The sequence below is a fragment of the Vanellus vanellus genome (assembly GCF_965231255.1).
Source record: "Vanellus vanellus genome assembly, chromosome: 4".
NCBI classification, from domain to species: Eukaryota; Metazoa; Chordata; class Aves; order Charadriiformes; family Charadriidae; genus Vanellus; species Vanellus vanellus.
In genome coordinates this window covers 3,400,572-3,412,631 of record NC_138909.1, presented here as the reverse complement: position 1 = coordinate 3,412,631, position 12,060 = coordinate 3,400,572, and the positions used below count along the sequence as shown (strand labels likewise).

At 55.8% G+C, this 12,060-nt stretch overlaps 1 protein-coding gene across 1 annotated transcript; it reads right to left on the bottom strand.

Moving 5' to 3' along the window:
- Positions 1 to 7,484: 7,484 nt before the first annotated feature.
- NEUROG2 (neurogenin 2) lies at positions 7,485 to 8,195 on the bottom strand (the record flags this gene model as incomplete). The annotated part of the gene is made up of 1 exon (XM_082482998.1): positions 7,485 to 8,195. The coding sequence occupies one exon, from the start codon at positions 8,193 to 8,195 to the stop codon at positions 7,485 to 7,487; it is 711 nt and encodes a 236-aa protein (XP_082339124.1).
- Positions 8,196 to 12,060: the final 3,865 nt, after the last annotated feature.

Genomic DNA, 12,060 nt, shown 5'->3' with positions numbered 1-12,060 from the left:
AGCGTGTGCCGCAGGACCAGAGCACCTGCAGCACCAAGGACCACCATCGCGCTTCCCCTCCCCACCAAGGGGGTGCAAGGAGAGGAGGGAGCACAGTCAGCACCCATGGGTGCCCGATGAAGAGTGGGGTAACCCCAGCTGGCAGTGGGTGCTTTTCTTCCCTCCTCGGGAAACAGCCAAGTGAAGCCCAAACTGTCGTGCTGGCTACTGGGGCTGCCGTCCCCTCCGAGCAGGCCATCACGTTAATAGAGGTTGATTTGCAAACGGCGTCGACCCCCCCCAATGCCCCCCTTTGCCTGACTCCCGCTTTTCTGCTCAATGGCACAGATGCTGCTTTGTGCTGCCCAGGACCAAGCAGCTATTAGCAGCAAATCCAGCGAGGGAAATTAATGAAGGCGACTACTAATAAAAGACAGCTCAGGACAGCCATACCAACTTGCTCCAAGCAGTAATTAACTTTTTTTAAAACTCATGAAGGTAAATATGCCGTCAGCTTTGGTCCACTCTCTCTTCTTTTTAATAAAAGGAGGGGGAGGGGGAGGCGAGGGAAGGGGGACGGCTGTGCGTCGCAGCCGCCCCAGCACCATCCGTATTCCCTTCCCCGCACACTGGTGGCCGCTGCGAAGGGCCGAGCAACCCTCCAGCACAGCCAGCAATCCGAAGAATGGTTTTCGCCAAACGGTTTTTAAAGACTTTATTCGAAATCTGAGCATTGCAAGATCACTCCGTTTAATCAGAAATTGGAATTCTGTACAAGAAGTCCCAGGGATGAGAAGGTTGCCAGGAGTCTGCTGGACCTGCACGAATGTTGCAGCATCATAGGCTGAAGGCAGGATAGGTCCTATAGTTGAAGCTTGTCAGCGCAAAAGAATCTCTCTTAGACTTTTAAGATGCAAGATTTGGCCCTGTAGTAACACAACAACCTACACCAGGTAAAAAAAAATAATCCCACCAGGATTTCTGTTCATGCAAGTGGACTGCAGCGCTACGATTACTGCGTGAAAGATGGGTGCCTGAGATGTTTTTTGCCCATATGATATGGGAATCAGGGCTGCGCGGTCCAAATCCACACATATAATAAATAAATAAAGGCAAAATAAAGGTGAAGCAACCCTTTCCCGTTGTTGGCCAGCCTGGATGTGCCGCTGGGCGCAGCTGCCCGAGCTGCTTGCTCTCCCACTAAAGCTTTCTAGCCTGCCTTGAAAAACACCGCCTTAGTTTCATGTCACCGTTAGCCTTGCTCCTGGCTCACTTTTATTCCTTCACGCTGAGTTTATCTGATTACTTCGGCCGAGGGAAACAGACGGCCTGTTGACATCCCCAGTGAATGCTCCAAATGGCCTCCCCAGGCAGAGAGCAGCTTGCGGGACGAGCCTGGAGGGGGGGGACCAGCGAGTCGCAAGGGCTTTACTGCTGCAAAGCAGCGCCCCGATTTCTGTGTCAAAGCTGGGGGTGCGGGGGGCTGGCTGCAAAGCTGGGGGGGGTCCAAGCACTCACGTTGTCTCGGAGGGCTGAGACCTGGGTCTGGTTCTGGTCCTTTCCCAAAATCAAACTGGGAGGAGCGCTTGGCCAGGCTCCCACGCCAGCTGAGCCCCTCGGGGCCGAGGTTGTGACTGCGTGAGATGGGGCTGCACTCCTGCCGGAGACCACAGAACAGTTTGGGTGGGAAGGGACCTTTAAAGGCCACCTTGTCCAAACCCCCCTGCCATAAGCAGAGACATCCTCAACTAGATCAGGTTGCTCAGGTTGCTTCCTGCAATGTGGGGATGATCTGCCGATGCGTAGCCCCTTTGGCGAGGCCAGGCTCGCTCCCATCCCCGCCCCGGGTCCTTCCGGGCCCCCCAGGGCTGTGCCCCTCTCTGCCACCCCCCAACTCGCATCACGTCTCCTTCCACCCACGTCCTCCAGTGCCTGGAGGACACGTGCTGTGTCATGTCCTACGGGAGCATCACAGGGAGAGTGAGCCGGGCACTAAACCAGCCGTCCCCCAGCCACCTGCAGTCCCCCAGGCGGGATGGCAGCATCCCCCTCCCTGGGGGGGCTCCTGGACCCCCAGGACGTCCCCTCGCCCCATGGCTGGAGCAGCAGCTGCCGCTCGTGGCTCAAGCTAGTCACCCTCCTGATGTGTATCCCTGCTGCCACCTCCCCAAGGCCCCGGGCACCAACCCCCCCCTCCCATGGGTGCAAAAACCCCATCCCCTCATTCTTGTTCCCTTCTGCATAGGTCAGAGCTCTGCGAGGTGGCTGCAGACACGGGACCTGCGGATGATAAAAACCAACCGGAGAGGGCAAGCGTGGGTAACGGGCCCCTCGGAGGCCGGAGGAGCTTGGCGGTGATGGGAACAGAGATGCTGATGTCCCTTCCCTCAGCAGCTGCTCTGAAATACTCCTGAAATATCATAAAAATGAAAAAGGTATTATTATTTTTTTTTTTAGCTTAAAAGCTCTTGGTGTATTTAATGGCATTAGATTAATTCAGTGAGAAGAGACTGTGACAGTCCAATCTGAGGAGTAGGAACCCAAAATTTGAGGACTAGCTCTGTGTAAAAAGCAAGCACATGAAACCAGTGAAAGGCTGAGGAGAAAGTAGTGAAGTGCCAAAAAAAACCCAACCCACCCAGCCCATGGGGAAAGGCAGTGCCTGAGGTGGGGCAGTGGGAAGGTGTGCCCCGTGGACTGTCCCTGGCCTGACGAAAGGCAAAACTCTCCTACTCTGCAATGGAAATGAGAGCTTTGGGAGGGAGTTAAGGATGGAGAGGGGAGAGGGGCAGAGCACTGCCAGGCTGGGGACCAGCAAAGGTTGCGTGGGACCTTGTTTTTCACCTGCAAAGAAATATGTGCCCTTTCATACACAAAAGTACATTTTACATATATCTTGGATCTCATAACATTTCTTTAAGTTGTGTACATAGTTTCTTACGGAAATAAGAAAAGAAGTAACTGTTTATTATCCCAGATGATTGGTTCTTTCAATTGGAACATTATGCGATAACTAATGTATCCAGTGTTTGGAAAAAAAAAAAAAAAAGCCAAGGGTATGCTTAATTACTTAATGTCATATACATTTCAATAACAAAGCCACTAGAGTGCACCATAGGATGCCCTGTAGCAGGTGAACCCTCATCTAGTTGTTTCCCAGCATAATGGCATCACTTTTTCACCGTCACAAAACCCAAGCATTGCTGTGGCAATAAAATCATTTAATTAATAAAAGCTGGGGAGCAGCAGACCCTGAACCCCAACCTGAGGCACCCGAATGAGGAAATTTGGGTGTTTTTAGCTTTGTGCTGAGGCTAAATGTCTTCAGATTCACCTAGAAAACTACCTAAGTTAAATTTACGGTCCTCCCAGCTCTTCTACCTTCCTTTGGGATCTGGGTGAGCGTCCAGGGGCTGGGCAGAGAGATGCCCGAGCCCAAAGGGCCAGTTCCCTGCCTTGGCTCGGAGGTGTTCGCCCAGGAGGGAGGGCAAAAACTGTGCTTCAAATCCGCTGGCCAGATGCAGGCTGGGCCGGGAACGTTCTTTTTAATTATGGCGATGCGTTGCAAGATTTATGTCTGACATGAAAGCAAGCAAGCGCAAGCCCTTGGGGTGCGGCTGCTGTCGCACCGGCACTAGTTTGGCTTCTCGTCACTATTCTTATGCCAAGGAGGGCTGTAAACCTCCCTCGGGGGCCGTAGAGCTGCCCCTCCAGCTCTGACCACGCGGAGAAGCTTTTATGCCAAAATACAATACACAGAAGGATCATAAACACATTTTTTTATGGCAAGGTGCTGCCATGGAAACTAACACACACACACATGGTTTTCCACTTCATCCGAAGAGGTGCTTTCCCATCCTGCATCCCCCTGGTCCACTTCCAGGTTCGCTGTCATTGTTTCTGTAATTTCCTGATGCTGCCGGGAGCTGCAGCTCCACTGCAAGCTGGGACCTCCCATCACCTCCAAAAATCAGTCTGCTCAGAGAAGAGAGGGAAATACAAGAAAAAAAAAAAAAAAGGAGAGAGGCAAATAAACTCTTTCAAGTTTAGAGGGGAGAAAGAGTGGAATAAACTACATTCAGAAGAAAAGTTGGGATGTGGGAGAACAGGTTAGGTAATGAATCCAGCCCCTCTGGCTCATCCTTTGCCAGCGCCTTCCCCTCCCAGCCTACCCCCATCTCCTTCGAGGGCATCTTCAGCCGTACCAGCAACCCTGCCCAGGCACCAGGGAAGGTTTGGCTTGCATGACTCCCACCCTAAACCCCACCGAAAAGCCCCTCTCCCAGCTTCCCCCCCTTTTGTCCTCCAACACTCCGTGTGCTTTTTCCCACGGTGGTTCCGGTGGCTGTAGCCTCAGCGGGATGGGGGGGGATGCTCCTGCTGTAAGCAGGTCTCTACTTGGGATGGAAGGAAATACCTCCAGGATGCCAAACCGGGCAAGAAGCAGCGTGTATCTCGGTGCTGGGCCACCCGAGACATCCCTCCCGACTCCTGCGTGGCTCGCCATGGAGAGACGGACAGCGCATCCCAGCCATCCTGGCCTTTTGAAGAGCCGAAGGCACCTATTACAGCGCCTCTTAAAAGTGGGAGAGAAACCGGGAAGGACAATGAGACCCGACCAGAAAAGACAGAGAGGGCGAGCGAGGCGCTAGCCTTCTTTTTTTGGCATTCCTGGAGTTTAATCATTAAAAGGGATCGTTAAAAAGAGAGTGAGAGTGAAAAACCCGCGCCCAACGGGCTGCCCCACACACCGCCAGCGGATTGAAAGGCTCCCTCTTGTTTTGTTCCTTCTGGCCCGTGGCAGATTTGGGGGGACACAGCTTCATCTTGCTGGCCACATCAAAGCAGTGATTATGCAAATGCGCCCACTTTTTTTTTCTTTTTTTTTTAAGGAATTATTTATCACACAATAACCCCCCTGCCAGGGGGGGAAACAATAGATCAGGCTAGATAGCGCTGCTCGCCTGAGGCTGCGGGGCCGGGGGGGGCGGCGAACCCCCGCACATTTTATTGGCCTAACCTAATTTCACTAATTCTCTTTTCACACGTTTTGGTTTTTTTTTTTTTCTCTCTCCACCCGCCCCCCCTCCTTTCAGGGACATCGCTCCGAGGGCCGGGTTTCACGCTCCCAGGATCCGGGGGGCACCGGGTGGGATTCATGTGCCGCGCACTTTATTTAATTAATACATTCAGGCGCCTCCACTGGTTTTTAATGATTTCCAGGTGTTTGTACCCAGAAGTCACAAAGTGCTCCCGGGTGCACGGGGGCAATGATTGAAGGGCCTCGGTGGCCTCCAGCATCCCCCCCTCTGTGGTGACATCCCTGGCCATGTGCTGTTGGTACCCGTGGGCAGCTGGGGGGTGCTCGGAGCCGCTGACCCAACCCCTGGACTTGCCTGGGACTTCAGTTTCATCATCAGAGAAACAGAGAAAGGAAATTCTTCATCTTTAAACCCGTGCATTTTTTTTTCTCGGTAACATTTATTTCTTCCAGCCTCCTCTGTGCAATCCAGGAGCCACCAGCCTGAAGAAGTGCCATAAACAGTTTCTTCATCCGCTCATTTGCTGCGCAGCATCTTCCGTACTGAGAGTAAAACGTAAATGATCAGTAAACTGCCACCAAACTTGCATCATAGAATCACAGAATGGTTTGTGTTGGAAAGGACTGTTAAAGCTCATCTAGCCCAACCCCCCTGCCCTGGGCAGGCACACCCCCCCCCAGCCCAGGTTGCTCCAAGCCCTGTCCAACCTGGCCTTGGACACCTCCAGGGATGGGGCAGCCACAGCTTCTCTGGGCAGCCTGCCCCAGGGGCTCACCGCCCTCACAGCCAAGAATTTCTTCCTCATATCTCATCTAAGTCTCCCCTCTTTCAGTGTAAAACCATTCCCTCTTGTCCTGTTGCTCCCCTCTCTGATCCAGAGTCCCTCCCCAGCTTAAGCACTGGAAGGGGCTCTAAGTTCTCCCCGGAGCCTTCTCTTCTCCAGGCTGGACAACCCCAACTCTCTCAGCATGTCCTCTCAGCAGAGGGGCTCCAGCCCTCAGAGCACCTTTGTGGCCTCCTGTGACCCTGCTCCAACAGGTCCGTGTCCTTCTGATGTTGGGACCCCCAGAGCTGGAGGCAGCACTGCAGGCGGGGTTCTCCCCAGAGCGGAGCAGAGGGGCAGAATCCCCTCCCTCGCCCTTTGCGACATTATCAGCTGCACGAGGAACCCAAAACCATAAATGAAATGCAGAAGGGAGGCAGAAGGCCGAGTCAAGCATGTGTTTCTCATGGCGCAAGTCCCCTCTCGAACCAGTCTGAGGCTTTACTTGGCTGGAAAAAGAGATTTTTCTTGGTTTGGATCCACTTCTCCCCAAGCAGCTTTTCACCCAAAATTTCCTCCCCCCAGCTCCACCCTGGGACTAAGCTGACATCCCTGAGAGTTTAGTCGTCATCTTATTCTACAGGGAAAAAAAAAAAAAAGGGACTTTTCAAGAAGCAAAAGGAAATTTGGGGAACGAAAAAGCCCATCGACCTGCCAGGGGCTACACCAGCCCCAGCGCCTCTGACCACCGCAGGGACACCTGCGCTCGGCTGCAGTTGTGGCCGAAGAAGCTGCCACCCATGTACCCCTGTGCGAGCGGCGTTTGTCACCCACAGACCCTGCGAGCACAGGCACCCCAGTTTCACCAGAGGCGAGGACAGGCTCCGGCCCCCCCCCCCCGGGCTCCTCCCTGAGTCCCGTAATTCCCGGCAGACTGCACTGTGAAGCAGAAAAAGCAGCAACCCAGAAGTTACGAAAATTAGAGATTTTTATTTATATTTTGTCACAAGAACAATCCCTTTGCTCTTCGGCTGTAAATACATACTAGAATAAACTCTGTAAATTATACAAAAAAATACATATTTTCCATGAAATCTTTCTTTATAATAAATAAATGTGAACACGTGTGTGGCTGATCGCTGTAATGTTCCGTGTCTGTTTAGGTTTTCACTCTGTTGATTTATTTTTAATCTCCTGAAAGAAGGGGGGAGTGCCTCGTCCCCTAAAGGTCGAAATAAATAATGCATGAGGGGGGTCTCCCTCCCCATTTCCCCCCCGCACCCCCCCGCCGCCGCCTTTTCCTCCACATTTTATTTTTCCTTTTGATGGAGAGTTCAGCCTAAATTTCCACGCTTGCATTCAGCCCTCACAAAGCCTACAAATTATACAATGACTTCTAACCCGGACCGCTAAAAAACAATTTATTTTGTGGGTTCCCCCCACCCTTTCCCTCCCCCACCCCCCACCCCCCCATATAAATCATAAGGGACAGATGGCAAATGGGGGGGGACACACACACGACACACAGACACACAAAAGCCCTGGGGACAGAAACTGGCCAAAAGTGCACATCGGAGAGAGAAGAGCAAGTTTGGTTTGGCAGGTGCCGGTGTCCCCCCCTCTCCCTCCGTCGCAGCCCCCCCCCCGCCCCGTCCCTGGGAAACGGGCAGATGCCGCCGCCCCGGGGGAAGGAGGGGGACTCAGAGGCAACGGCGGGGCTGGGGAGGGGGCGGCGGCGGCGGCGGTGGGGGGACAACGACGACCCCGAAACGTCCCGGCCAGTGTTCGGCATCCGATGCGGAACCGGCGGGGCTGGCGGGGGATAAAGTGCAGGCGTAGGGGGAGGCGGAGGGAGCGGGGCTGGCGGAGCCGCCGCTACAGGAGGAGGCGGGAGAGGGGCTGCCCCCCCCCGCCCCAGCGCCGGTCCCCGCCGCCGGTCCCCCCGCCGCCCCTTCGGGGCCCAACCGCCCCGTCCCGGCCAACCGTAAGGTCTCGGTGAGGGCCCAGATGTAGTTGTGGGCGAAGCGGAGGGTCTCGATCTTGGTGAGCTTGGCGTCCTCGGGGAAGGTGGGCAGCACGTCGCGGAGGGCGTCCAGCGCCGCGTTCAGGTTGTGCATACGGTTGCGTTCCCGGTTGTTGGCTTTCAGCCGCCGGTTCCGTTTGATGCGTTGAGCCGTCTCCGCCGTCCGAACCGTCCGCGGCGCTCCGCGGTTCCGACCCGCCCGTCTCTTCAATCCCCGCCTGCCCGGGGCTGCCGACGGGGCGGTCCGCAGCTCCTCCTCCTCTTCCTCCTCCTCCTCCTCTTCCTCGGCGCTGGAGGGCAGCGAGGGCGAGGGGGCGGGCGAGACCAACCCCAGCAGCACCAGTTCGTCCTCGGCGGGAGGCGCCGGACCCTCCGCCTTCACCAGCATCCCGGGCACCGGGGCGGGGGGTGGGGGGGGCGGGGGACGGACACCGGAGGGGACGGACGGGACGCGACACCCGCGCTCCCCACTCTTTACAAAGCCGAAAGTTTAACGGTTCGATGAATGGGGGGAAGGGGGGGGATAGGGGGGATGGGGAAGGAGGGGGGGGGGGGATGCGAAGAAGGGAAGGGGGGGAGGGGGGAGGACGATGGCACGCGCCCCGGGACGGCGGCGGAGCAAGCCCGGGGCCCGTCGGGCTGCGTGTCTGGCACACGACCGTCCTTAACACCCCTTATATACCCCGCGGGGAACAATCAAACCTACCCCCGGGGTCCCCCCGTGTCCCCCCGTGTGTGTGTGTGCGTGTCGTCCCCCCTCCCTCCTCCCGCGGCTTTTCCTTGACGGGGCCCCCCGCCATTGGTGCCTCGCGCTCGGTTGGAGCGTGCCGCTAATTTATTAATGAATGGAGAGAAAAGGGAAGGGGGAGGGGGGGTGGGAATGGGAAGGAAGGGGGGTGGAGGGGGGGGTGACGCCGGGCGGGGTTGGCCAATCAGGGCGACCTCCGCGCCACGCGCGCCCGAGCCGGCTCCCTTTCAGCCGCTCATTAATGGGAGGCGGCGGCTCCGACGCCCCCCACCCCCCTTCCCCCCCCCCTTTTTTGGGGGGGGCATCGCCTTTTTGGGGTGAATCAAGGGAGTTAAGATGTTCTGTTGGGAGCAACGCCTGCCGGGGTTTGCAGCCCCGGGGTCCCCCGGGGCTGCAAACCCCGGCAGGCGTTGCTCCCAGCAGAGGTGGGTGCTGGTTTTGCCCTTTTTCCTCCCATTTTCAGGAGGTTTTGCGAGGAGCGGAGCAAAAAGGGAAAAGCCACACGCCTCCGGCGTCTGCGTTTTGGCAGTCCCGGCTGGCTCCGTGATGTCCAACAGACACAACCTAGACTCAAAAAGGCTTTTTCTTTATTAAAAAACAAAACAAAACAAAAAAAAACCAACACAAAAAACAAACAAAACAACAACTAACAAATCCAAACGCAAACCCACAACTTGTCAATCCGCCAGAAAAGCATCTTCCACCCACCCCCTCACCACCACCTCCCTCCTGCTTCTCTTCCAGACCACCCTCTAGAGCAGAAAGCCCCAGTGAATAGCCAGGCCTGGCGACATGCCCCCAGGGTCAGCAGGCTCGTTCTGCCTGACCAGACCCACGGCGAGGCCGTACAAACCGAAAAACCGTAACGCGGCGTCCCCCCCTATCTCCCCCCCCCCGCTCCCCACCGAAACTCCATCACTGAGACGCTTTGGGCGAATCGGGCATTGAAATAGAATTTTATTTTGTGACTGGTGGGAAAATCCCCAAATAGACAGCTAAAATCTCAGCGCATGCCTCACCAGGCACACGGCAAACACACAACTCAATCCCTCGCTCTCACTGCCCACTGAGTTCGTGGCACCCGTCTCGCTCCCTGCTGGAGCGGTCGCGGCCGGGTGGCTGCCTCAAACGGCATTCGGTGGCCTGAAACGTTGGCTTTCGTGGTCCAGCTCCGCATCCTCCCGTCTGCCAAGGGCTGTGTCTGGATACAACCTCATCTAAGATCACTGACTACTCGCTCATTATGATTTACTGAGCCGTTAGAAACTGTCTGTGACTCTACCAAGAGATTGTAAAACTCCCCTCGACGCCTTTTGCAAAATGGGAAATCTTTAGGCATCTCCGGAGAGTGACATAAAGGGACCTTTCTTTCTTTTTCAGCACCTTAAAGTGTGGAGCAGGATCACCTGTGACTGGGCCAGCCCGTCCCTCTGTCCCCACCCAGATTTCTGTCCCTCCATCGCAGCTGCAAAAGCCACGGAGAGGTTAGGCGGGGGCGGTGAAGTGGTGGGGAAGGCGGCTGTGGGAGCTGGGTGGCAGCAGGAGGGCGCAAGCCCAGATTTTTGCCAGACCTCGGGGCGTGTAACCCATTAAGGTGCCTTTTCGGGGTTCAGCCTGATTCCGGCCACCAGTTACCCCTGCCCCAATGCAGCGTTTTTCTCCGCACAAGGTGACCGAGGCTGTGTTGGCTACTGAGTCCTCGCAACCCTCCCAGCGTGGCAGGTCCAAGGGGCGCTTGTGGGGTCTGCGGCCAGCCCTGGCGGAGCAAGGGCCGAGAGCCGTGGGGCCGAGGGCGGCGAGGGGGGATGAGGATTTGCTACTGCTGCCCACCGCCTGAACTGTCCTCCAAGGGTCAAACTGTTCAACTTCAGCCCCTTTGCCAGACTCAATCCTACTTTAAGGGAACAAAAGCCCAAAGTAGGCGACGATCAAGAAATGGGAGCACAATGATTTAAGCTTATCACACAGCCCAGAAATAAAGGACACTGAGCTTGTGTGCGGGAGAGGGGGAGACCTTCAGAAGGGCTTTGTTTGCTGTAAGAAGATTGAACTCTGAGGCGACCCAATAGCCCTAAAAGTTTAGGGTCTGTGTTGCTGAGAGACCTTTGGATGCAGCCCCATCCACACTTCGACCTCACAAGTTGTGAGCCGGCATTAATGGCTGGCCTGCCCCAGGTGAATGGGGGTGCGACACCCCCTGGGGAAAGGGCAGGGGGGGACGGGGGGGGGGACGCAAATCTGCAGGGACAGTATGGCCTGTCCCCTCCCAGCTCTGTCTCCCTCACACCCCCCCTGCCATGGGTCTCCTGAGGGTTTGGGGGACCAGGGCTGCTCACACCAGGTTATCCACCTCTTGCACCCCTGATCCTGGGGTGCCCAGCCCTACGGCAGCACCCAAAAACCCCATGAGTGGGATGGTTCTGCTTTTAAACTGGGGGTGAGACTATGCCCCCTCCCAGCAGGGTACCGGGGTGCTCCGTGTAGGGGAGAAATTAGAGGCTGCTGTGGTCCCCAAGCCGGGTCCTTCCTGACATCCCCCCACCGAGCACGCTGCTGGGATGGCTGGGGACCAGCCCCCCCAACTCCCAGGCTGCACTAGCAAATCTGGGGTTCGTTTTGGGATCACGGCGAGGAGGGGGTGTCCTCCCCCCATCAGAGCGCTGCCCCGGCATCCTTCCCTGTGGCCCCCCCACCCCCAGGGCAGACGAGCCCCTCGTCAGGGGCCGATTGTTTCCTGGCAGATTTGCATGGCAGGTGCAGGACTGCGGAGCGATTTTGCCATCCCAAGTCTCCCCCCCCCAAAAAAAAAGGCTTTGCCTTCCCTCCCCAACCCCCCCTTGTGAAAAAAAGGCCGCCGGTGCCTTCCTTTCCCATGAAGAAGAGAAGAAGCTTGAGGATCGCGTGAACACGCTTCAGTTTTCTTATTCTTTTCTATAGCTGTGGGGAAAAGAACAGCCGATTGTGTGAAAAACCCGGTGCCTGCAAAAAGGGACATTGGCCATCCAGGCGAAGGTGCGCGAGGGAGAGCACTAATCGCTGAACCAGGAGACAAATACGATTACCAGCTCCGAGCCTTGAGTCAGAAAGTCTCATAGACTTTAAGATGTTAATCCCCAACATAATCCTTCCTTTGGCGTGTAGGAATAGTGCAGCCACAAGAGTTGTTTTGTTATTTATATTGGCGTTTAATAAAACTCAGCCAGCGGTGAATGGGCTGCCCACTCTCCAATGGTAATTAATTCCCTATTTCAGTGACCCAATTGTGCTGGGATAGAGCAGTGGGACAGTCCCACTGCCCCAACCCGCCTTTGTGCGGCTACACGGCTCTCGTGCTTCAACAGCTATGGAAACTCATTCTTTTGATGTCATTCAATGAGTTTTCCTTGGGCATCTTCTAAACTTCAAGGACCCTTTTCTTTCTCCAACGCCTGAAAAGCAGGACTAGCTTGACCACCTCTGTAGAATTTAATGATTTGGTGAAAGAGCCTTTTTTTTTTGGGGGGGG